General features: G+C 48.1%; 1 protein-coding gene across 1 annotated transcript in view; it reads left to right on the top strand.

Moving 5' to 3' along the window:
* Window positions 1–25,417, top strand: part of WDR77 (WD repeat domain 77) — a 70,595-nt gene that overhangs the window by 36,942 nt on the left and 8,236 nt on the right. The window contains exons 8-9 of the mRNA XM_063955355.1: window positions 24,970–25,078; window positions 25,163–25,231. Of these exons, the coding sequence (XP_063811425.1) occupies window positions 24,970–25,078; window positions 25,163–25,231 (178 nt within the window). The remainder of the gene's footprint in view (window positions 1–24,969; window positions 25,079–25,162; window positions 25,232–25,417) is intronic.

Here is a 25,417-nt window from a genome sequence, read left to right as displayed (position 1 = left end):
CCGCTTCCCAAGAGCAGAAGCCCTCCCCTGCTTCTGCCAAGTCTTCAGCATGACGCTGGGGCTTTACAAGCAGACTCAGATATGGTGGGGGCCCGTCTCAAAAATTTCAACGCGCAGTGGGCTCACTCGCAAGTGGATCCCTGGATTCTACAGGTAGTATCGCAGGGGTACAAACTGGAATTCGAGGCGTTTCCCCCTCATCGTTTCCTGAAGTCTGCTTTACCAAAGTCTCCCTCCGACAGGGAGGCAGTTCTAGAAGCCATTCACAAGCTGTATTCCCAGCAGGTGATAATCAAGGTACCCCTCCTGCAACAAGGAAAGGGGTATTATTCCACGCTGTTTGTGGTACCGAAGCCGGACGGCTCGGTGAGACCAATTTTAAATCTGAAATCCTTGAACACTTACATAAAAAGGTTCAAATTCAAGATGGAGTCACTCAGAGCAGTGATAGCGAACCTGGAAGAAGGGGACTATATGGTGTCTCTGGACATCAAAGATGCTTATCTCCACGTCCCGATATACCCTTCTCACCAAGGGTACCTCAGGTTTGTAGTACAAAACTGTCATTATCAGTTTCAGACGCTGCCGTTTGGATTGTCCACGGCACCTCTGGTCTTTACCAAGGTAATGGCCGAAATGATGATTCTTCTACGAAGAAAAGGCATTTCAATTATCCCTTACTTGGACGATCTCCTGATAAGGGCAAGATCCAGGGAACAGTTAGAAGTCGGAGTAGCACTATCTCAGGTAGTGTTACGTCAGCACGGGTGGATTCTAAATATTCCAAAATCGCAGCTGATTCCAACGACACGTCTACTGTTCCTAGGAATGATTCTGGACACAGTCCAGAAGAAGGTGTTTCTCCCGGAGGAGAAGGCCAGGGAGTTATCCGAGCTAGTCAGGAACCTCCTAAAACCAGGACAGGTCTCAGTGCATCAGTGCACGAGGGTCCTGGGGAAAAATGGTGGCTTCTTACGAAGCGATTCCATTCGGAAGATTCCATGCAAGAACATTTCAGTGGGATCTACTGGACAAATGGTTCGGATCGCATCTGCAGATGCATCAGCGGATAACCCTGTCGCCAAGGACAAGGGTGTCTCTCCTGTGGTGGCTGCAGAGTGCTCATCTACTAGAGGGCCGCAGATTTGGCATTCAGGATTGGATCCTGGTAACCACGGATGCCAGCCTGAGAGGCTGGGGAGCAGTCACACAGGGAAGGAATTTCCAGGGCCTGTGGTCAAGCTTGGAAACGTCTCTTCATATAAACATTCTGGAACTAAGGGCCATTTACAATGCCCTAAGTCAAGCAAAACCTCTGCTTCAGGGTCAGGCGGTGTTGATCCAATCGGACAACATCACGTCAGTCGCCCACGTAAACAGACAGGGCGGCACGAGAAGCAGGAGGGCAATGGCAGAAGCTGCAAGGATTCTTCGCTGGGCGGAAAATCATGTGATAGCACTGTCAGCAGTATTCATTCCGGGAGTGGACAACTGGGAAGCAGACTTCCTCAGCAGACACGACCTTCACCCGGGAGAGTGGGGACTTCACCCAGAAGTCTTCCACCTGATTGTAAACCGTTGGGAAAAACCAAAGGTGGACATGATGGCGTCACGTCTAAACAAAAAACTGGACAGATATTGCGCCAGGTCAAGGGACCCTCAGGCAATAGCAGTGGACGCTCTGGTAACGCCGTGGGTGTACCAGTCAGTGTATGTGTTCCCTCCTCTGCCTCTCATACCAAAAGTACTGAGAATCATAAGAAGGAGAGGAGTAAGAACTATACTCGTGGTTCCGGATTGGCCAAGACGGACTTGGTACCCGGAACTTCAAGAGATGCTCACGGACGAACCGTGGCCTCTACCTCTAAGAAAGGACCTGCTACTGCAGGGGCCTTGTCTGTTCCAAGACTTACCGCGGCTGCGTTTGACGGCATGGCGGTTGAACGCCGAATCCTGAGGGAAAAAGGCATTCCAGAAGAAGTCATCCCTACTCTGGTCAAAGCCAGGAAGGACGTAACCGCAAAACATTATCACTGCATTTGGCGTAAATATGTTGCGTGGTGTGAGGCCAAGAAGGCCCCTACAGAGGAATTTCAACTGGGTCGTTTCCTTCATTTCCTGCAAACAGGACTGTCTATGGGCCTAAAATTAGGGTCCATTAAGGTTCAAATTTCGGCCCTGTCGATTTTCTTCCAGAAAGAACTGGCTTCAGTACCTGAAGTTCAGACATTTGTAAAAGGGGTGCTGCACATACAGCCTCCTTTTGTGCCTCCAGTGGCACCTTTGGGATCTCAATGTGGTGTTGAGTTTTCTAAAGTCACATTGGTTTGAACCACTTTCCACTGTGGACTTAAAAATATCTCACATGGAAGGTGTCGATGCTGTTAGCCTTGGCTTCAGCCAGGCGTGTGTCAGAATTGGCGGCTTTATCATATAAAAGCCCTTACTTGATATTTCATTCTGACAGGGCGGAATTGAGGACTCGTCCTCAATTTCTACCTAAGGTGGTTTCTGCATTTCACATGAACCAACCTATTGTGGTACCTGCGGCTACCAGGGACTTAGAGGACTCTAAGTTGCTTGACGTTGTCAGGGCCTTGAAAATATATGTTTTCAGGACGGCTGGAGTCAGAAAATCTGACTCGCTGTTTATCCTGTATGCACCCAACAAGCTGGGTGCTCCTGCTTCTAAGCAGACGATTGCTCGTTGGATTTGTAGTACAATTCAGCTTGCACATTCTGTGGCAGGATTGCCACAGCCAAAATCAGTAAAAGCCCATTCCACAAGGAAGGTGGGCTCATCTTGGGCGGCTGCCCGAGGGGTCTCGGCTTTACAACTTTGCCGAGCAGCTACTTGGTCAGGGGCAAACACGTTTGCTAAATTCTACAAATTTGATACCCTGGCTGAGGAGGACCTGGAGTTCTCTCATTCGGTGCTGCAGAGTCATCCGCACTCTCCCGCCCGTTTGGGAGCTTTGGTATAATCCCCATGGTCCTTACGGAGTCCCAGCATCCACTAGGACGTCAGAGAAAAACCCAAAATTCCGCCCTCTGCATATGTTAGATACTGTTCCGATGGCTCTCCAGCTACACGTGCCACAGCACAAGGTGATATAGGCCACAGTGGAAAGACCCTGTAGAAAACATTGATCTGGAGTCAATGCGTTGTGAATCGCCCGTAGATCGGAAGTGACATTTCCAATTTGGACTTTAGTGTCATAGAAAACGCTAGAGTTGAAACCAAAAACCGTAACGACAGACGTCTGACCGTGGTTATGACCCACCACGACGAGACAGAATGAAGTCCCATGGGTCAGACTTGGAATGAGTAGTCCGATGAAAATAAATAAAATATATAAATATATATATATATATATATATATATATATATATATATATATATATATATATATATATATATACACACACACACACACACACACACACACACACACACACACACACACACACACACACACACACACACACACACACACACACACACACACACACACACACACATATATTATATATATATACATACATATATATATATATATATATATAATATACATATAATATACATACATACATACATACATACATACACACACACACACACACACACACACACACACACACACACACACACACACATATAATAAGATTTTACTTACCGATAAATCTATTTCTCGTAGTCCGTAGTGGATGCTGGGACTCCGTAAGGACCATGGGGATATAGCGGCTCCGCAGGAGACAGGGCACAAAATAAAAGCTTAAGGATCAGGTGGTGTGCACTGGCTCCTCCCCCTATGACCCTCCTCCAAGCCTCAGTTAGGATACTGTGCCCGGACGAGCGTACATAATAAGGAAGGATATTGAATCCCGGGTAAGACTCATACCAGCCACACCAATCACACCGTACAACTTGTGATCTGAACCCAGTTAACAGTATGATAAACGCAAAGGAGCCTCTGAAAAGATGGCTCACAACAATAATAACCCGAATTTTTGTAACAATAACTATATACAAGTATTGCAGACAATCCGCACTAGGGATGGGCGCCCAGCATCCACTACGGACTACGAGAAATAGATTTATCGGTAAGTAAAATCTTATTCTGCAATATTGATCATCTCCGGTTTCCAGACTGGGCAACTGGGAAGTGGACTTGCTGGTTGTCAGGCTGTTTCTTTGAAGTATGTGAAATCAATGAGTATTTCTGGATTTAGTGTAACTCTGTGACTAGCCGACGTAGACCTCAAGGTATACTTGGTACTGTGATCGCTCCGGGGATCCCCTTGTGGCAATCGTGGACGCTGTGTCAGCTCCTTGTCACTTTCATCTGGCATATTTTTGCTGCCTCTGGCAAAATCTAGTGAGTACTTCACTGCATTTGACCACTGGTTTTTCGCTCATCCTAATCCGGTCCGGATTTGCCCGTTGACTCTACTCTGCTTCAGGCCGGGGTGGCCAGGGCTCCTTATAGGGTATCTATTCGGTTGGCTCTCCACTGTCATCCTTTGCGTCATCACCGGGATTTTATCTCGTCTTACTGTGACGGCGTGATTGTGGAGAACAGTGTCATCAAGACCTACTATGTTTCCGACTCACTAACCAATCACAGTGCTCAGAACATTTGTTGTCATTTTGTAACGGTCACTCACCTGGAGTTCTTAGTCTTTTCCGACTCTTGTCTTTTCTACAACATAGTTGTCAGAACTGCTTTGTCTTATCTTAAGAGCCTGGATTCTGATCTAGAATTTATTTTCTGGAAGGGCTCCTGTTTTACCTTTCCGGTCTCTGGACTCGTGAGTTGCGGTTTCTTTTCTCTTACGGTGTTTTTGGTTTATGCAGTTAGGGTGGCTTTACCTACCAACCACAAGTTGTATCTGTTTTTCCTCTTTAGGCCATTGTTCTTCCTGTGTCGTCACGGTTTCGTCCGGGCGGGTCGGCTCTAGGCCTTATTGGTTATCATTCGTGCCTTCCACATTACCTTGTTGTTTTTTGTTTGCTGCACCCAAGAGTGGCTGGCCGGCCTCTAAGAATGCGGTGGCGCGCTGTTACTTCTGCTATTAGGCAGGCTGATGTTTCTTAGGAGTTGCCTCTTTCTGATTCCTTGAGGGCTCACTCGACTAGAGTTGTTGGAGCCTCTTGGGCTGTTCATGGTGGTGTATCTGTCGAGCTGCTGTGTAGAGCGGCGACCTGGTCTTCCGTGTCTACCTTCTCGAAGTTTCTACCGTTTTTATGCATTTGGTTTAGAGACTGCCTCTGTTGGGCGTCAAATTTTTGCAGACTGCCATGCCGTCTGTGTCTCCCTCCTCTAATTAGCTTGCTTTGGGAAATCCCATCAGTAAGTACACAGCGTCCCCCAGATGGATGAAAGAGAAAAAGGGATTTTTGTTTACTTACCGTAAAATCTTTCTCTGATTCCATCTGGGGGACGCTGCGATCCCTCCCATATTTTTGTATGGTTTACTGGGTATGTTCTGTTCTGCCTCTTCCGGCTTTGCTAAACGTTAACTGAGGTAATCTTCTGGTAGGCTGGAGATGGGAGGGGTTAGAGGGGGGAGGAGTTAGTTTCTATAGGTTCTGTGCCAAACTCCCATCCCACACACTCTAACCCATCAGTAAGTACGCAGCGTCCCCCAGATGGAATCCGAGAGAGATTTTACGGTAAGTAAACAAAAATCCCTTTTTTATCAGTTTTGCAAAATGGGATGCTTTCGGGCCAAGGGTGGCTGTATATTTATGAAACACAGTTTGAACTGTTCGCGTGCTGCTGTGGTGACGGCCTATTGTGACTGAACAAATGGCACCATTGTGAATAACCAACGTGAAAATTGCGGAGCACCACATGCCATTGATGTGAGAAGTGAACGTCTGCTACGAAGGTGCTCGAGGACTGACACGCTACAGTGGAGTAGCTCACCGTCAAAATTAACCTGGTAGCTACCAGACCTGTTTTAAAAATGACAGTTCAGCGAACCTTACTGCGTATGGGGCTCCGCAGCGGTTTCTCTGGCTATTAGGTGGTGGTCATAATAATGTGTCTCCACCGTGTACTGTGTGATTCATATTCCATTCCTAGGTGGCAGCTTTAAAATCTGTAGTTTTTATTGTATCTTTTTGCATTTGGTAAAGAAATGTAGTAACCACAGGAGTAGACCTGTCCAACAGCTAAAATGTACGAGAGCATATGTGAACAGTGTCATGCTTTACCAGAGTACATACTGAAGTGCAAAACTGCACTTCACATGTCATTTTGTGATGCCTACTTTTGCATTTGCTGTGCAAGGCATAGTGGCGGTGCACGTGTCTTTTCATTGATGGAGAGTGAAATGGGGTTTTCTCTGCAGCCTAGTGTTTCAAAAGTACTAGGGATGCATGATCATGCCCATGGTAATGTGGTCCTGCCATATTTTTTTGGAAGTAGGTATGGATATGTCCCAATTTAGAAGTTTTAAATGGTATATGAAAATATAAGCCACAAGCTGCAATTCCTTTTAATCATTCATTCACTCATTCATTCCCTTCTCAGTGGCTATTTAGCAATCTATTCTGACAATGATGGCAAAAGGTCTCCTGTAATGGGATCACCAACAAAGTGCAGATATGGGTTCTCTCCATGATACGCTTTATCACAGAACTCCTTCTGAAATATGTATGGATACATTTGTAAATGTCATTAGTAGCTTGTATTTAAAATGTAGGTTTACTAGAGTCTATTACAAAAGACATTTCTCTATCGTCCTAGTGGATGCTGGGGTTCCTGAAAGGACCAGGGGGAATAGCGGCTCCGCAGGAGACAGGGCACAAAAAGTAAAGCTTTAGGATCAGGTGGTGTGCACTGGCTCCTCCCCCTATGACCCTCCTCCAAGCCTCAGTTAGATTTTTGTGCCCGGCCGAGAAGGGTGCAATCTAGGTGGCTCTCCTAAAGAGCTGCTTAGAAAAGTTTAGCTTAGGTTTTTTATTTTACAGTGAGTCCTGCTGGCAACAGGATCACTGCAACGAGGGACTTAGGGGAGAAGTGAACTCACCTGCGTGCAGGATGGATTGGCTTCTTGGCTACTGGACATTAGCTCCAGAGGGACGATCACAGGTACAGCCTGGATGGTCACCGGAGCCTCGCCGCCGGCCCCCTTGCAGATGCTGAAACGAGAAGAGGTCCAGAATCGGCGGCAGAAGACTCCTCAGTCTTCTAAAGGTAGCGCACAGCACTGCAGCTGTGCGCCATTTTCCTCTCAGCACACTTCACACGGCAGTCACTGAGGGTGCAGGGCGCTGGGAGGGGGGCGCCCTGGGAGGCAAATGAAAACCTAATTTGGCTAAAAATACCTCACATATAGCCTCCGGAGGCTATATGGAGATATTTAACCCCTGCCAGAATCCGTTAAGAGCGGGAGACGAGGCCGCCGAAAAAGGGGCGGGGCCTATCTCCTCAGCACACAGCGCCATTTTCCCTCACAGAAAGGCTGGAGGGAAGGCTCCCAGGCTCTCCCCTGCACTGCACTACAGAAACAGGGTTAAAACAGAGAGGGGGGGCACTAATTTGGCGTTAGAAATATATAAAAAAGATGCTATAAGGGAAAACACTTATATAAGGTTGTCCCTATATAATTATAGCGTTTTGGTGTGTGCTGGCAAACTCTCCCTCTGTCTCTCCAAAGGGCTAGTGGGTCCTGTCCTCTATCAGAGCATTCCCTGTGTGTGTGCTGTGTGTCGGTACGTGTGTGTCGACATGTATGAGGACGATGTTGGTGAGGAGGCGGAGCAATTGCCTGTAATGGTGATGTCACTCTCTAGGGAGTCGACACCGGAATGGATGGCTTATTTAGGGAATTACGTGATAATGTCAACACGCGGCAAGGTCGGTTGACGACATGAGACGGCCGACAAACAATTAGTACCGGTCCAGACGTCTCAAACACCGTCAGGGGTTTTTAAAACGCCCGTTTACTTTAGTCGGTCGACACAGACACAGACAGGGACACTAAATCCAGTGTCGACGGTGAATAAACAAACTTATTCCTTATTAGGGCCACACGTTAAGGGCAATGAAGGAGGTGTTACATATTTCTGATACTACAAGTACCACAAAAGAGGGTATTATGTGGGATGTGAAAAAACTACCGTAGTTTTTCCTGAATCAGATAAATTAAATGAAGTGTGTGATGATGCGTGGGTTCCCCCCGATAGAAAATATGGGCGGCATACCCTTTCCCGCCAGAAGTTAGGGCGCGTTGGGAAACACCCCTTAGGGTGGATAAGGCGCTCACACGCTTATCAGAACAAGTGGCGGTACCATCTATAGATAGGGCCGTCCTCAAGGAGCCAGCTGACAGGAGGCTGGAAAATATCATAAAAAGTATATACACACATACTGGTGTTATACTGCGACCAGCGATCGCCTCAGCCTGGATGTGCAGAGCTGGGGTGGCTTGGTCGGATTCCCTGACTAAAAATATTGATACCCTTGACAGGGACAGTATTTTATTGACTATAGAGCATTTAAAGGATGCATTTCTATATATGCGAGATGCACAGAGGGATATTTGCACTCTGGCATCAAGAGTAAGTGCGATGTCCATATCTGCCAGAAGATGTTTATGGACACGACAGTGGTCAGGTGATGCAGATTCCAAACGGCACAAAGGTGTATTGCCGTATAAAGGAAGAGGAGTTATTTGGGGTCGGTCCATCGGACCTGGTGGCCACGGCAACTGCTGGAAAATCCACCGTTTTTTACCCTAAGTCACATCTCTGCAGAAAAAGACACCGTCTTTTCAGCTTCAGTCCTTTCGTCCCTATAAGAGTCATATCTGCCCAGGGATAGAGGAAAGGGAAGAAGACTGCAGCAGGCAGCCCATTCCCAGGAACAGAAGCGTTCCACCGCTTCTGACAAGCTCTCAGCATGACGCTGAGACCGTACAGGACCCCTGGATCCTACAAGTAGTATCCCAGGGGTACAGATTGGAATGTCGAGACGTTTCCCCTGCGCAGGCTCCTGAAGTCTGCTTTACCAAGGTCTCCCTCCGACAAGGAGGCAGTATGGGAAAAAATTCACGAGCTGTATTCCCAGCAGGTGATAATTAAATTACCCCTCCTACAACAAGAAAAGGGGTATTATTCCACACTATATTGTGGTACTGAAGCCAGAAGGCTAGGTGAGACCTATTCTAAATCTAAAAAAATTTGAACACTTACAAAGGTTCAAATCAAGATGGAGTCACTCAGAGCAGTGATAACGAACCGGGAAGAAGGGGACTATATGGTGTCCCGAGACATCAGGGATGCTTACCTCCATGTCCCAAATTTGCCCTTATCACTAAGGGTACCTCAGGTTCGTGGTACAGAACTGTCACTATCAGTTTCAGACGCTGCCGTTTGGATTGTCCACGGCACCCCGGGTCTTTACCAAGGTAATGGCCGAAAGGATGGTTCTTCTTCGAAGAAAAGGCGTCTTAATTATCCCTTACTTGGACGATCTCCTGAGAAGGGCAAAGTCCAGGGAACAGTTGGAGGTCGGAGTAGCACTATCTCGGATACTGTTACAACAGCAGGGGTGGATTCTAAATATTCCAAAATCGCAGCTGATCCCGACAACAAGTCTCCTGTGCTTAGGGATGATTCTGGACACAGTCCAGAAAAAGGTGTTTCTCCCGGAAGAGAAAGCCAGGGAGTTATCCGAGCTAGTCAGGAACCTCCTAAAATCAGTGCATCATTGCACAAGGGCCATGGTAAAAAAAAAAAATGGTGACTTCCTTCGAAGCAATTCCAGTCTGCAGATTTCATGCAAGAACTTTTCAGTGGGATCTGCTGGACAAATGGTCCGGATCTCATCTTCAGATGCATCAGCGGATAACCCTATATCCAAGGACAAGGGTGTCTCTCCTGTGGTGGTTACAGAGTGCTCATCTTCTAGAGGGCCGCAGATTCGACATTCAGTTTTGGATTTTGGTGACCACGGAGGCCAGCCCGAGAGGCTGGGGAGCAGTCACACAAGGAAAAAATTTCCAGGGAGTGTGATCAAGTCTGGAGACTTTTCTCCACATAAATATAGCTAAGGGTAAATTTATAATGCTCTAAGCTTAGCAAGACCTCTGCTTCAAGGTCAGCCGGTATTGATCCAGTGGGATAAAACATCACGGCAGTCGCCCACGTAAATAGACAGGGCGGCACAAGAAGCAGGAGGGCAGTGGCAAAAACTGCAAGGACTTTTCGCTGGGTGGAAAATCATGTGATAGCACTGTCAGCAGTGTTTCATTCCGGGAATGGAAACTGGGAAGCAGACTTCCTCAGTAGGCACGACCTCCACCCGGCAGAGTGGGAACTTCATGGGGAAGTTTTCCACATGATTGTAAACCGTTGGGAATTACCAAAGGTGGACATGATGGCGTCCCGTCTGAACAAACAACGGGACAGGTATTGCGCCAGGTTAAGAGACCCTCAGGCAATAGCTGTGGACGTTCTGGTAACACCGTGGGTGTACCAGTCGGTGTATGTGTTCCATCCTCTGATTTTCATACCTAAGGTACTGAGAATTATAAGACGTAGAGGAGTAAGAACTATACTCATGGCTCCGGATTGGCCAAGAAGGACTTGGTACCCGGAACTTCAAGAGATGCTCACAGAGGACTTATGGCCTCTGCCGCTAAGAAGGGACTTGTTTCAGCAAGTACCATGTCTGTTCCAAGACTTACCGCAGCTGCGTTTGACGGCATGGCGGTGGAACGCCGGATCCTAAGGGAAAAGGCATTCAGGAAGAGGTCATTCCTACCCTGGTCAAAGCCAGAAAGGAGGTGACCGCACAACATTATCACCACATGTGGCGAAAATATGTTGCGTGGTGTGAGGCCAGGAAGGCCCCACGAAGAAATTTCAACTCGGTCGATTCCTGCATTTCCTGCAAACAGGAGTGTCTCTGGGCCTCAAATTGGGGTCCATTAAGGTTCAAATTTCGGCCCTGTCGATTTTTCTTCCAGAAAGAATTGGCTTCAGTTCCTGAAGTCCAGAAGTTTGTCAAGGGAGTATTGCATATACAACCCCCTTTTGTGGCACTGTGGGATCTCAACGTAGTTCTGGGATTCCTCAAAACACATTGGTTTAAAACCAGTCAAATCTGTGGATTTGAAGCATCTCACATGAAAAGTGAACATGCTCTTGGACCTGGCCTGGACCAGGCGAGTGTCAAATTGGTGGTTTTTTTCTCAAAAAAGCCCATATCGGTTTGTCCATTCGGACAGGGCAGAGCTGCGGACTCGTCCCCAGTTCTCTCCCTAAGGTGGTGTCAGTGTTTCACCTGAACCAGCTTATTGTGGTGTCTTGCGCCTACTAGGGACTTGGAGGACTCCAAGTTGCTAGATGTGGTCAGGGCCCTGAAAATATAGGTTCCAGGACGGCTGGAGTCAGGAAAACTGACTTGCTGTTATCCTGTATGCACCCAACAAACTGGGTGCTCTTGCTTTTAAGCAGACTTTTGCTAGTTGGATGTGTAATACAATTCAGCTTGCACATTCTGTGGCAGGCCTGCCACAGCCAAAATATGTAAATGCCCATTCCACAAGGAAGGTGGGCTCATCTTGGGCGGCTGCCCGAGGGGTCTCGGCTTTACAACTTTGCCGAGCGGCTATTTAGTCAGGGGCAAACACGTTTGTAAAATCCTACAAATTTGATACCCTGGCTAAGGAGGACCTGGAGTTCTCTCATTCGGTGCTGCAGAGTCATCCGCACTCTCCCGCCCGTTTGGGAGCTTTGGTATATTCCCCATGGTCCTTTCAGGAACCCCAGCATCCACTAGGACGATAGAGAAAATAAGAATTTACTTACCGATAATTCTATTTCTCGGAGTCCGTAGTGGATGCTGGGCGCCCATCCCAAGTGCGGATTATCTGCATTACTTGTACATAGTTACAAAAATCGGGTTATTATTGTTGTGAGCCATCTTTTCAGAGGCTCCGCTGTTATCATACTGTTAACTGGGTTCAGATCACAGGTTGTACAGTGTGATTGGTGTGGCTGGTATGAGTCTTACCCGGGATTCATAAATCCTTCCTTATTGTGTACGCTCGTCCGGGCACAGTACCTAACTGAGGCTTGGAGGAGGGTCATAGGGGGAGGAGCCAGTGCACACCACCTGATCCTAAAGCTTTACTTTTTGTGCCCTGTCTCCTGCGGAGCCGCTATTCCCCCTGGTCCTTTCAGGAACCCCAGCATCCACTACGGACTCCGAGAAATAGAATTATCGGTAAGTAAATTCTTATTATAAGAGTGGTGTTGCTCTGATCATTGCATTCTGATATTTCTCTAGCATCCATAAGGGATATTGGGGACACATTAGTACGATGGGTGTAGGCTGGCTCCTCCCCTCTATGCCCCCTCCCACAGGCAGTTTAGCAAAAAGTGCCCTCAGGAGAGGAAGCACACTCTGGGAGCTCCAGAGTTTTCTTCAGTTTATTTTCAATCTTTGTTATTTTCAGTATGCTGTTTGGGCAACAGCATACCTGCACTATAGTGGTTTGGGGGGTGGGAGTTGGTTGGGGGAGGGCCACCGGCCTTGCGAGGTGTCAGAGCCGCTTCCCCGCTGCAGGACCACCGTCCTGAGAGGTTGTTTGTTCAGCGGGGCACTGCGCCTTGGCTGTCTCAATCTCAGCATGCCGCAAACCCCTAACATTAGGCTGAAGGGGACATCGGTGGTGAGTACAAACCGGGGGCCCCGCTAGAGGCGTCCCCCGGTTCAAGGTGTGGCTGACACGCAAGGGAGGCATACAGGACCCTCCTGGGGGGACCCGCTGTAGCCCCCTGTGTACTTTGGCAGCAGTTTAGTTAAAACTTGCAGTTATGTTTTACACTGTTTGGGAGACATTGCCAGTATAAATAACCCTGAAGCTGCGGAGCCATTACAAGGGGCGGAGCTTCCTCAGAGCGGGCTCGGCTGCATTTTGGCACCTTACTCTGCATGCAGTAGCAGGCACACACAGCTCCTCCCGACCAGCAGGGACACGCTGCAAACTTGGTACAGGATGTATCTCAGGGGGAGAACTGCTATTGTGCACATTCTGTGTCCCATAGGGAATATATATATGTCTATAATATAACATATACAGTGTTTCACTGAATACAACAACTTCCAGCCTCACTGGGGCTAGGTGGTTTGGGTGTGCTCGTGCCTTCTCTCTGTCTCCACCTCACATACAGTAAGGGCAGGCTTGCATTATACTTGTCTGTGTGTGTGTGTCTGTATTGTTATTGCAATCATGATAAAACAGAAGTTATGCAGTGTGTGTAACAGCAGATTCTCCCCCCTCTCATCTGGCTCCATTTCATGTGAACAATGGGGGGGGGGGGTGTCCAGAGCCTTCCTGGCTATGTGCAATCAAAACTATGACGTCTGATATGTCATCTCAGTTCACTGCAAATGCCCATAAAACTCGGCAATTATAGCAGGCTGTTGCAGACCTGACTGCTAGGGCAGATGTCCCCCATCACCCCATTTCTTCAGGTCCACAAAAACGTTGATTGCCTGCCTTACTCTCAGATTCTGAGGAAGAAATACAAGAGGATGGGGAGGACTTGGACCCTATTGGTGGGGATCCCCTTTCAGCACAGGGTATCGAACCCCATATTCTGGATATACGGGATGTGATAAAACTCCCTCTAGAGGATGCTGCGACACAGCAGTTTCTCTTCACACAAAACAAACTAAGTGTCACTTTCCCTGATTCTGCTGATTTAGAGGACCTATTTAAGTTAGCCTGGAAAAATCCAGACCAAAAAATACCAGGTGTCCAAACGTTTTTTGTACACTTTCCCATTTGCTCCTGAAGGCAGGAAATTCTGAGAAGTACCCCCAGCTGTGGACTTATCAGTCTCTTGCGCCTCTAAGAAGGTGGTACTGCCTATCCCGGGCTCCTTTACCATAAGGGAACCTGGGGATAGAATAATAGAGACTACACTGGAGTCTGTCTACACTGCAGCAGGTGTATCACAGAGACTGGTCATTGCAGGTTGCTGAATGACCCATGCCATTCATACGTGGGCTACTCAGATTCAGGAGGGCCTCTCGGGATATGTCCCTGGTTACTACAGTGACTCTCCTAAAACACATTCAGGACACTGCACGCGTCCTGTGTGACTCTCAAGGAGATGCAATGCTAGGACCACTGCTATGGCAGTGTCAGCGTGCAGGGCCTTGTGGTTGCGTCAGTGGGTTGCGGATGCAGAATCCAAACGCAATGTGGAGTCTCTTCCCTTTTCAGGGGAATGGCTCTTCGGGGGAGAACTGGATGCGTGGATCTCTAAGGTTACTGCTGGGAAATTCACATGTCTCCCCTCTGGGGCCGTGCCAGCTAGAAGGACCTATCCGGGGTCGTCTACTCAGTCCTTTTGGTCCACCAGATTTCGGTCTAGGGCCAGAGGTGCCTCCAATGCAGCTAGAGGCACCAGAGGTAAGCCTAAGAAACCAGCTTTTACCGTCTCTCAGGAACAGGACACCAGTTCAGCTTCTACTAAAACCTCAGCATGACTGCACACCCACCCCGAGGGGATCTCGAGGTGGGAGCTCAGTTACGCCACTTCAGCCACATGTGGGAAAGTTCCTGCCAGGATGCCTGGGTCAGAACTCTTATCTCAAGTATACCACCTGGAGTTCGACGGTGCTCCTCCACAACGGTTTTTCAAATCAAGCTTACCAGCTTTGGAGGATACGCGGGCTACGCTGCTGCTGGCCATCAACAAGTTGGCTCAGTCACAAGTCATTGTTCCAGTACCACTGCCACAACAAGGGCACGGTTACTACTCCAATCTGTTCGTAGTGCCGAAACCAGACTGGTCTGTTAGACCCATTTTGAATCTGAAGTCTTTGAACCATTACCTGAAGGTTTTCAAGTTCAAGATGGAATCTTTGCGAGCAGTGATTGCAGGTCTGGAAGAACAGGAATTCCTGGTATCCCTGGATATCAAGGATGCCTATCTCCATATCCCGATTTAGCCTCATCAGGCTTATCTGAGGTTTGACCTGCTGAACGCTCACTGCCAGTTCCAGGCGTTACCCTTTGGCCTGTCTACAGCTCTGAGGGTGTTCACAAAGGTGATAGCGAAGATGATGTTCCAGCTTTGAGTCCAGGGGGTCACGATTGTCCCTTACCTGAACGATCTCCTGATAAAGGCAAAATCCAGGGAGATTCTGTTGGTCTCTGTAGACCGCACTATTTCCAGCTTCTGTCTCACCATGGGTGGTTCCTCAATTTACTGAAGTCCCACCTGGAGCTATCTCAGCGGCTCCTGTTCCTGTGAATAATCCTGGATACTGTGGCACAGAAAGTGTTCCTACCAGAGGACAAAGTGAGAACACTCCAGGTTATGGTCCGCATGGTTCTCCGACCTGCTCGAATATCCATCCATCTTTGCATTAGATTGTTGGGAAAAATGGTGGCCTCGTACGTTCCACGCCAGAACACTTCAATTGGATGTCCTGAGCAAGTGGTCTGGTTCACATCTTCAGATGCACCAGGTGATTCAACTGTCACCGCAGGCCAGGATTTCACTCCTGTGGTGGCTGCGGTTTTCCAACCTCCTGGAAGGCCGAAGCTTCAGGATTCAGGATTGGATCCTCCTCACGATGGCTACAAGTCTGAGAGGATGGGGTGCTGTCACGCAAGGGGCTCAGTTCTAGGGTAGGTGGTCTGCCCACAAAGTCCTACTTCCAATCAACATTCTGGTACTTCGGGCAATCTACAATGCTGTGATTCAGGCCTTTGCTCTGCTCAAGAATCGGGCAATCCAGGTTCAGTCGGACAACGCCACGGTGGTGGCATACATCAATCGTCAAAGGAGGGACAAAAAGCAGGGCCTGCATGCGAGAAGTGTCAAGGATACTCCTCTGGGCAGAAAGAAATGCAAGAGCACTGTCCGCAATCTTCATTCCGGGAGTGGGCAACTGGGAAGCGGATTTCCTGAGTCGTCATGATCTCCACCCAGGAAAGTGGAGGCTACACCTTCAGGTGTTTCAGCAAATCGTCGACCGGTGGGGTTTGCCCACAAATCGACATGATGGCCTCTCGCCTCAAGAAGAAGCTTAGCTATTTCTCGCGAACCAGGGATCCTCAGGCGAGCGCAGTAGATGCACTGACGTTGCCTTGGCCGTATCGGCTGGTCTACCTATTTCCTCCAATTCCATTGATCCCGCGGGTGCTCAAGAGGATCAGACATCAAGGTGTTCTGGCAATCCTGATTGCCCCGGAGATCTTGGTACACAGATTTTCTGGGCATCTCCGTAGAAGACCCTTGACCTCTGCCGCTAAGAAGGGACCTTCTTCAACAAGGACCGTTCATCTACCTGGACTTACGGCGGCTTCATTTGACTGCGTGGAAGTTGAGCGGAACATCCTAGCTCACAAGGGCTTTTCCAAAAAGGTTATTGCTACCATGGTTCAGGCCAGGAAACCTGTGACGTCAAAACACTATCACCATATCTGAAAGATGTATGTCTCCTGGTGTGAGGAACGCACTTATCAGTCTGCGTTCCATTTGGGGCGGTTCCTCCATTTCCTGCAGGCTGGTGTGGATAAGGGCTTATGTCTGGGTTACCTTAAGGTCCAGATTTCAGCTCTCTCCATTTATTCCAGAAGAAATTGGCAGTGTTGCTAGAAGTTCAGACCTTGCAAGGGCCGCCTACAGCACCTTGGGATTTGAATGTGGTGGTGAATTTTCTACAGTCCTCCTGGTTTGAACCTCTGACGGTAGAGGACAAGTACCTCATGTGGAAGACGGTGATGTTACTGGCCCTGGCTTCTGCTAGACGTGTCTCAGAATTAGGGGCCTTATCGTGTAAGTCCGTATTTGGTCTTTTACGAGGACAGTGCAGAGCTCAGGACTCGACAGCAGTTCCTGCCGAAGGTCGTCTCTGCGTTCCTTTTGAATCAACCTCTTGTAATTCCGTCTAGTTCTGGCACTTCTGCTCCTCTGGAGGCATTGGATTCTGTGCGAGCCCTGAAGGTCTGTCAAGAGAATGGCTCGAATCAGAAAGATGGATTCCTTGTTCGTGCTGTATGATGTGCAGAAGAAAGGTTGCCCTGCTTCAAAGCAGTCCATTGCTCGTTGGCTTAGGCTCACTATCCAACAGGCCTATGTGCACGCAGCCTTGCCTGTTCCACAGTCTCTCTGAAGGCCCATTCTACTAGATCAGTGGGGTCTTCCTGGGTGGCTGCCCGTGGAGTCTCGACCCTGCAACTGTGCCGAGCTGCTACCTGGTCGGGGAAGAACACCTTTGTGAAGTTCTACAGATTTGACACCCTGGCCAAAGAGGATACCCAGTTTGGGCAGGCGGTACTGCAGACGTCTCCGCACGTTCCTGTCCGTTCTGGAAGCTTTGGGATGTCCCCATCGTACTAATTTATCCCCAATATCCCTAATGGATGCTAGAGAAAATAGGATTTTAATACATACCGGTAAATTATTTTCTTGTAGTCCATCAGGGATATTGGGCTCCCGCCTCAGTGCAGTGACTTTCTGCAGGTGGTCTGTTGTATATTACCTGCTCAGCTGTTGCTGTTTCTCTTACGTCCTAGAGGACTCTGGGGTCCATATAAGTACCATGGGGTATAGATGGGTCCACCAGGAGCCATTGCACTTTAAGAGTTTAATAGTGTGGGCTGGCTCCTCCCTCTATGCCCCTCCTACCAGACTCAGTTTAGAAAATGTGCCTGGAGGAGCCGGTCACAGCTAGGGGAGCTCTACAGAGTTCTCTTAGTAAAGAGTATTTTTCTTCCTTTTCATCGTCATAGGAAAAGTGACTCTCTGTCCAAAGAAAATTGTATGTCCTGCTTCTAAGCAGTCGATTTTCACGCTGGATCAGGTTCACTATCCAGCATGCTTATTCCACGGCAGGATTGCCGTGTCCGAATTCCGTAAAGGCCCACTCTACTCGTAAAGTGGGCTCTTCATGGGCGGCTGCCCGGGGTGTCTCGGCGGTGCAACTCTGCCGAGCAGCTACTTGGTCTGGGTCGAACACGTTTGCCAAGTTTTACAAGTTCGATACTTTTGGCCTTTGATGACCTCAAGTTTGGTCAAGCAGTGTTGCAGGAGCCTCCGCGCTCTCCCTCCCGTTCTGGGAGCTTTGGTACATCCCCATGGTACTAATATGGAGCCCAGCATCCTCTAGGACGTAAGAGAAAATAGGATTTTGGTTACCTACCGGTAAATCCTTTTCTCGTAGTCCGTAGAGGATGCTGGGTGTCCGCCCAGCGCTTCGTTTTCCTGCATTGATTTTCTGGTTCAGTGTTACCTGGTTCCTAGGTTATACTGCGTTATTTACTGTTTCAGTTGTTGCTGAAGTTATTCCGGCATGTTGGCCGGATTTTCAGGTTTGTGCGAGCTGGTATGAATCTCGCCACTATCTGTGTATCCTTCTCTCGAAGTATGTCGTCTCCTCGGGCACAGTTTCTAGACTGAGTCTGGTAGGAGGGGCATAGAGGGAGGATCCAGCCCACACTCAAACTCTTAAAGTGTCAATGGCTCCTGGTGGACCCATCTATACCCCATGGTACTAATATGGACCCCAGCATCCTCTACGGACTACGAGAAAAGGATTTACCGGTAGGTAACCAAAATCCTATTTTTGTTGCCAGCCATTGCTGGTCGTGTTTGTTATTGGTGTGTTGGTGAAAAATCTCACTACTCCTTGTTCTTCAATTCATTTTCTCGAGTATGTCCTTACTCCTTTGGGCACTGTTTTTACCTATAACTGCCTGTGGGAGGGGGCATAGAAGGGAGGAGCCAGCACACCCAGTTGAAGAAATTTAAAGTGCCTTGGCTCCTTTGGACCCCGTCTATACCCAGCGTACTAATGTGTCCCCAATATCCCTTATGGGCTACGAGAAAAGGTTTTACCGGTAGGTATTAAAATCCTATTTTTACCACTGCGTTTCAAATATCCTATTTCTTCTGTGTTATCAAGCGCTACCAGTATAATAAGTTGTAAGGGTAAGAATGTATTGAATACTGCTTAAAAATGCACAGCTGAAACAGTTCTAAAGCTCTCTGAGTTTCCATGCATGTTGATCCATTTTCCCAGCATATGTGGTAATGATCCCTATCAAAAGCTGGAAAATGTACAGTTGTTTTTTTTTGGTGTAGCCAGTTTTTGTTTTCTTCAAGTTGGGTTTGGCTTCAATGAAGTTACACTTGGAAAATATAATTATTTCTCTAACGTCCTAGTGGATGCTGGGGACTCCGTCAGGACCATGGGGGAATAGCGGCTCCGCAGGAGACAGGGCACAAAAGCAAGCTTTTAGGATCACATGGTGTGTACTGGCTCCTCCCCCTATGACCCTCCTCCAAGCCTCAGTTAGGTTTTTGTGCCCGTCCGAGCAGGGTGCAATCTAGGTGGCTCTCCTAAAGAGCTGCTTAGAAAAAGTTTTTAGGTTTTTTATTTTCAGTGAGTCCTGCTGGCAACAGGCTCACTGCATCGAGGGACTTAGGGGAGAGATTTTCAACTCACCTGCGTGCAGGATGGATTGGAGTCTTAGGCTACTGGACATAGCTCCAGAGGGAGTCGGAACACAGGTCACCCTGGGGTTCGTCCCGGAGCCGCGCCGCCGATCCCCCTTACAGATGCTGAAGATCGAGGGTCCGGAAACAGGCGGCAGAAGGCTCTTCAGTCTTCATGAAGGTAGCGCACAGCACTGCAGCTGTGCGCCATTGTTGCTACACACTTCACACTGACCAGTCACGGAGGGTGCAGGGCGCTGCTGGGGGCGCCCTGGGCAGCAATATTTAATACCTTTTATGGCAAAGGAATACATCACATATAGCCATTGAGGCTATATGTATGTATTTAACCCAGGCCAGATATCTCAAAACCCGGGAGAAAAGCCAGCCGAAAAGGGGGCGGGGCTTATTCTCCTCAGCACACAGCGCCATTTTCCTGCTCAGCTCCGCTGTGAGGAAGGCTCCCAGGACTCTCCCCTGCACTGCACTACAGAAACAGGGTAACAAAGAGAAGGGGGGCATATTTTGGCGATATTTATATATTTAAAGCGCATATAACAGAAACAACACCTTTTAGGGTTGTTTATATACATTTTATGGCGCTTTTGGTGTGTGCTGGCAAACTCTCCCTCTGTCTCCCCAAAGGGCTAGTGGGGTCCTGTCTTCGATAAGAGCATTCCCTGTGTGTCTGCTGTGTGTCGGTACGTGTGTGTCGACATGTATGAGGACGATGTTGGTATGGAGGCGGAGCAATTGCCGGTAATGGTGATGTCACCCCCTAGGGAGTCGACACCGGAATGGATGGCTTTAATTATGGAATTACGTGATAATGTTAGTACATTACAAAAGTCAGTTGACGAAATGAGACGGTCGGAAAACCAGTTGGTACCTGCTCAGGCGTCTCAGACACCGTCAGGGGCTGTAAAACGTCCCTTACCTCAGTCAGTCGACACAGGTACCGACACAGATGAATCTAGTGTCGACGGTGAAGAAACAAACGTATTTTCCAATAGGGCCACACGTTATATGATCACGGCAATGAAGGAGGCTTTGCAGATCTCTGATACTGCAGGTACCTCAAAAAGGGGTATTATGTGGGGGGTGAAAAAACTACCTGTAGCTTTTCCAGAATCAGAGGAATTGAATGACGTGTGTGATGAAGCGTGGGTTAACCCCGATAGAAAACTGCTAATTTCAAAGAAGTTATTGGCATTATACCCTTTCCCACCAGAGGTTAGGGCGCGCTGGGAAACACCCCCTAGGGTGGATAAAGCGCTCACACGTTTATCAAAACAAGTGGCGTTGCCGTCTCCTGATACGGCCGCCCTCAAGGATCCAGCAGATAGGAGGCTGGAAACTACACTGAAGAGTATTTACACACATACTGGTGTTATACTCCGACTAGCAATAGCCTCAGCCTGGATGTGCAGTGCTGGGGTAGTGTGGTTGGATTCCCTGACTGAAAATATTGATACCCTGGATAGGGACAGTATTTTATTGACTTTAGAGCAATTAAAGGATGCGTTTCTTTATATGCGAGATGCTCAGAGGGATATTTGCACTCTGGCATCGAGAGTAAATGCGATGTCCATATCTGCCAGAAGAAGTTTATGGACGCGACAGTGGTCAGGTGATGCGGATTCCAAAAGGCATATGGAAGTATTGCCATATAAAGGAGAGGAATTATTTGGGGTCGGTCTATCGGATCTGGTGGCCACGGCAACTGCCGGCAAATCCACTTTTTTACCTCAGACCCCCTCCCAACAGAAAAAGACACCGTCTTTTCAGCCGCAGTCCTTTCGCTCCTATAAAAACAAGCGGGCAAAAGGACAGTCTTATCTGCCCCGAGGCAGAGGAAAGGGTAAGAGAGGGCAGCAAGCAGCCCCTGCCCAGGAACAGAAGCCCGCCCCGGGTTCTACAAAGCCATCAGCATGACGCTGGGGCTTTACTAGCGGACTCAGGAGCGGTGGGGGGTCGACTAAAGATTTTCAGCAATCAGTGGGCTCGCTCACAGGTGGACCCGTGGATCCTGCAGATAGTATCTCAGGGTTACATGTTGGAATTCGAAAGGTCTCCCCCTCGCCGGTTCCTAAAGTCTGCTTTACCAACGTCTCCCTTAGAAAGGGCGACGGTATTGGAAGCCATTCACAAGCTGTATTCTCAGCAGGTGATAATCAAGGTACCCCTCCTACAACAGGGAAAGGGGTATTATTCCACACTATTTGTGGTACCGAAGCCGGACGGTTCGGTAAGACCTATTCTAAATCTGAAATCCTTGAACCTGTACATACAGAAATTCAAGTTCAAGATGGAGTCACTAAGAGCAGTGATAGCGAATCTGGAAGAAGGGGACTTCATGGTGTCCCTGGACATAAAAGATGCTTATCTGCATGTTCCAATTTACCCCTCACACCAAGGGTATCTCAGGTTTGTGATACAAGACTGTCATTATCAGTTTCAAACGCTGCCGTTTGGTTTGTCCACGGCACCTCGGGTCTTTACCAAGGTAATGACCGAAATGATGGTTCTTCTACGAAGAAAAGGCGTATTAATTATCCCTTACTTGGACGATCTCCTGATAAGGGCAAGGTCCAGAGAACAGCTGGAAGTCGGGGTAGCACTAACCCAAGTAGTGCTTCAACAACACGGGTGGATTCTGAATCTTCCAAAATCTCAATTGACACCGACAACTCGTCTGCTGTTCCTGGGAATGATTCTGGACACTGTTCAGAAAAAGGTGTTTCTCCCGGAGGAGAAAGCAAGGGAGTTATCCGAACTTGTCAGGAACCTCCTAAAACCAGGAAATGTGTCAGTACATCAATGCACAAGAGTCCTGGGAAAGATGGTGGCTTCTTACGAAGCAATTCCATTCGGCAGATTCCACGCACGAATATTTCAGTGGGATCTGCTGGACAAATGGTCCGGATCGCATCTGCACATGCATCAGCGGATAACACTGTCACCAAGAACAAGGTTGTCTCTCCTGTGGTGGTTGCAGAGTGCCCATCTGTTAGAGGGCCGCAGGTTCGGCATACAGGACTGGGTCCTGGTGACTACGGATGCCAGCCTACGAGGCTGGGGAGCAGTCACACAGGGAAGAAACTTCCAGGGTGTATGGTCAAACCTGGAGACGTCTCTTCATATAAATATACTGGAGCTAAGAGCGATCTACAATGCTCTAAGCCTGGCGAAACCGCTGCTTCAGGGTCAGCCGGTGTTGATCCAGTCGGACAACATCACGGCAGTCGCCCACGTAAACAGACAAGGCGGCACGAGAAGCAGAAGAGCAATGACAGAAGCTGCAAGGATTCTTCGCTGGGCGGAAAATCATGTGATAGCACTGTCAGCAGTGTTCATCCCGGGAGTGGACAACTGGGAAGCAGACTTCCTCAGCAGACACGACCTTCACCCGGGAGAGTGGGGACTTCATCCGGAAGTTTTCCACATGATTGTGAACCATTGGGAAAAACCAAAGGTGGACATGATGGCGTCTCGCCTCAACAAAAAACTGGACAGATATTGCGCCAGGTCAAGAGACCCTCAGGCAATAGCTGTGGACGCTCTGGTAACACCGTGGGTGTACCAGTCAGTGTATGTGTTCCCTCCTCTGCCTCTCATACCAAAGGTACTGAGAATTATACGGAAAAAGGGGAGTAAGAACAATACTAGTGGCTCCGGATTGGCCAAGAAGAACTTGGTACCCGGAACTTCAAGAGATGCTCACGAAAGATCCGTGGCCTCTACCTCTAAGAAGGGATCTGCTTCAGCAGGGACCTTGTATGTTCCAAGACTTACCGCGACTGCGTTTGACGGCATGGCGGTTGAACGCCGGATTCTAAAAGAAAAGGGCATTCCAGAGGAAGTTATTCCTACCTTGATTAAAGCTAGGAAGGAAGTGACCGCACAACATTATCACCGCATTTGGAGAAAATATGTTGCGTGGTGTGAAGCCAAGAAGGCCCCAACGGAAGAATTTCAATTGGGTCGATTCCTACATTTCCTGCAGGCAGGATTGTCTATGGGCCTAAAATTGGGGTCTATTAAAGTTCAAATTTCGGCCTTATCAATCTTCTTCCAGAAAGAATTGGCTTCAGTGCCTGAAGTACAAACTTTTGTCAAGGGTGTACTACATATACAGCCCCCAATTGTGCCTCCAGTGGCACCGTGGGATCTAAACGTAGTTTTGGATTTTCTCAAATCTCATTGGTTTGAGCCTCTCAAATCGGTAGATTTGAAGTATCTTACATGGAAAGTAACCATGCTACTGGCCCTGGCTTCAGCCAGGAGAGTTTCAGAGTTGGCGGCTTTATCGTACAAAAGCCCATATCTGATTTTCCATTCGGACAGGGCAGAACTGCGGACACGTCCTCATTTTCTCCCTAAGGTGGTTTCGGCTTTTCACTTGAACCAGCCTATTGTGGTGCCTGCGGCTACTAGCGACTTGGAGGACTCCAAGTTACTGGACGTTGTCAGAGCATTGAAAATATATATTTCAAGGACAGCTGGAGTCAGAAAATCTGACTCGTTGTTTATCTTGTATGCACCCAACAAGATGGGTGCTCCTACGTCTAAGCAGACGATTGCTCGTTGGATCTGTAGCACAATCCAACTTGCACATTCTGTGGCAGGCCTGCCACAGCCTAAAACTGTTAAAGCCCACTCCACAAGGAAGGTGGGCTCATCTTGGGCGGCTGCCCGAGGGGTCTCGGTATTACAACTTTGCCGAGCAGCTACGTGGTCAGGGGAGAACACGTTTGTAAAATTTTACAAATTTGATACTCTGGCTAAAGAGGACTTGGAGTTCTCTCATTCGGTGCTGCAGAGTCATCCGCACTCTCCCGCCCGTTTGGGAGCTTTGGTATAATCCCCATGGTCCTGACGGAGTCCCCAGCATCCACTAGGACGTTAGAGAAAATAAGAATTTACTTACCGATAATTCTATTTCTCATAGTCCGTAGTGGATGCTGGGCGCCCATCCCAAGTGCGGATTGTCTGCAATACTTGTACATAGTTATTGTTACAAAAATCGGGTTATTGTTGTGAGCCATCTTTTTTTTTAGAGGCTACTTCTTTGTTATCATACTGTTAACTGGGTTCAGATCACAAGTTGTACGGTGTGATTGGTGTGGCTGGTATGAGTCTTACCCGGGATTCAAGATCCTTCCTTATTGTGTACGCTCGTCCGGGCACAGTACCTAACTGAGGCTTGGAGGAGGGTCATAGGGGGAGGAGCCAGTACACACCATGTGATCCTAAAAGCTTGCTTTTGTGCCCTGTCTCCTGCGGAGCCGCTATTCCCCCATGGTCCTGACGGAGTCCCCAGCATCCACTACGGACTATGAGAAATAGAATTATCGGTAAGTAAATTCTTATTTTTTTTTCTTTATTTTTTTTTTTTTTTTTTTTTTTGTAGCTGATTTAAAAAAAAAAAAAAATGTATGTCCTACCAAGTAAGTTCAAAGTCCTTTTGTGTTTAACAGGTGATGAGATGGGCAATGTTTATATTGTAAATCTGAACAGCCCAGATAAAGCACAGGCCTTGGCCTTACATTCCAGGTCTGTCACTGGACTTGCATACTCCAGTCACAGGTAAGACACACACATGACTATCTGCATGATTTGGTAGCGCCCATTTTCCTTTTGAATCTTACAATCCTTCAAATGTATTTACAGCTCACCATTCCTGGCATCAGTCAGTGAAGATTGCTCCGTTGTGGTCCTCAACTCTGACTCTTCAGAAATGTAAGTATGTGTTTTTGTGTATGACACACACAACTGGGCGATTCTCCATGATGCATGGGACAGCTACACAAATGCAAACATACTTCTCCAAAATACCAAGATTTTAGCAGGTCTTAAGTTATAGGGTGAGGCATTGCTACTAAGCAATTAAGTTTTTCATATAAGAACAATTTCTTAACAGACCAA

Source organism: Pseudophryne corroboree, chromosome 2 (assembly GCF_028390025.1).
Source record: "Pseudophryne corroboree isolate aPseCor3 chromosome 2, aPseCor3.hap2, whole genome shotgun sequence".
NCBI classification, from domain to species: domain Eukaryota; kingdom Metazoa; phylum Chordata; class Amphibia; order Anura; family Myobatrachidae; genus Pseudophryne; species Pseudophryne corroboree.
Note: the sequence above shows the minus strand (reverse complement) of the source record. Positions and strands in the feature narration are given on the sequence as shown.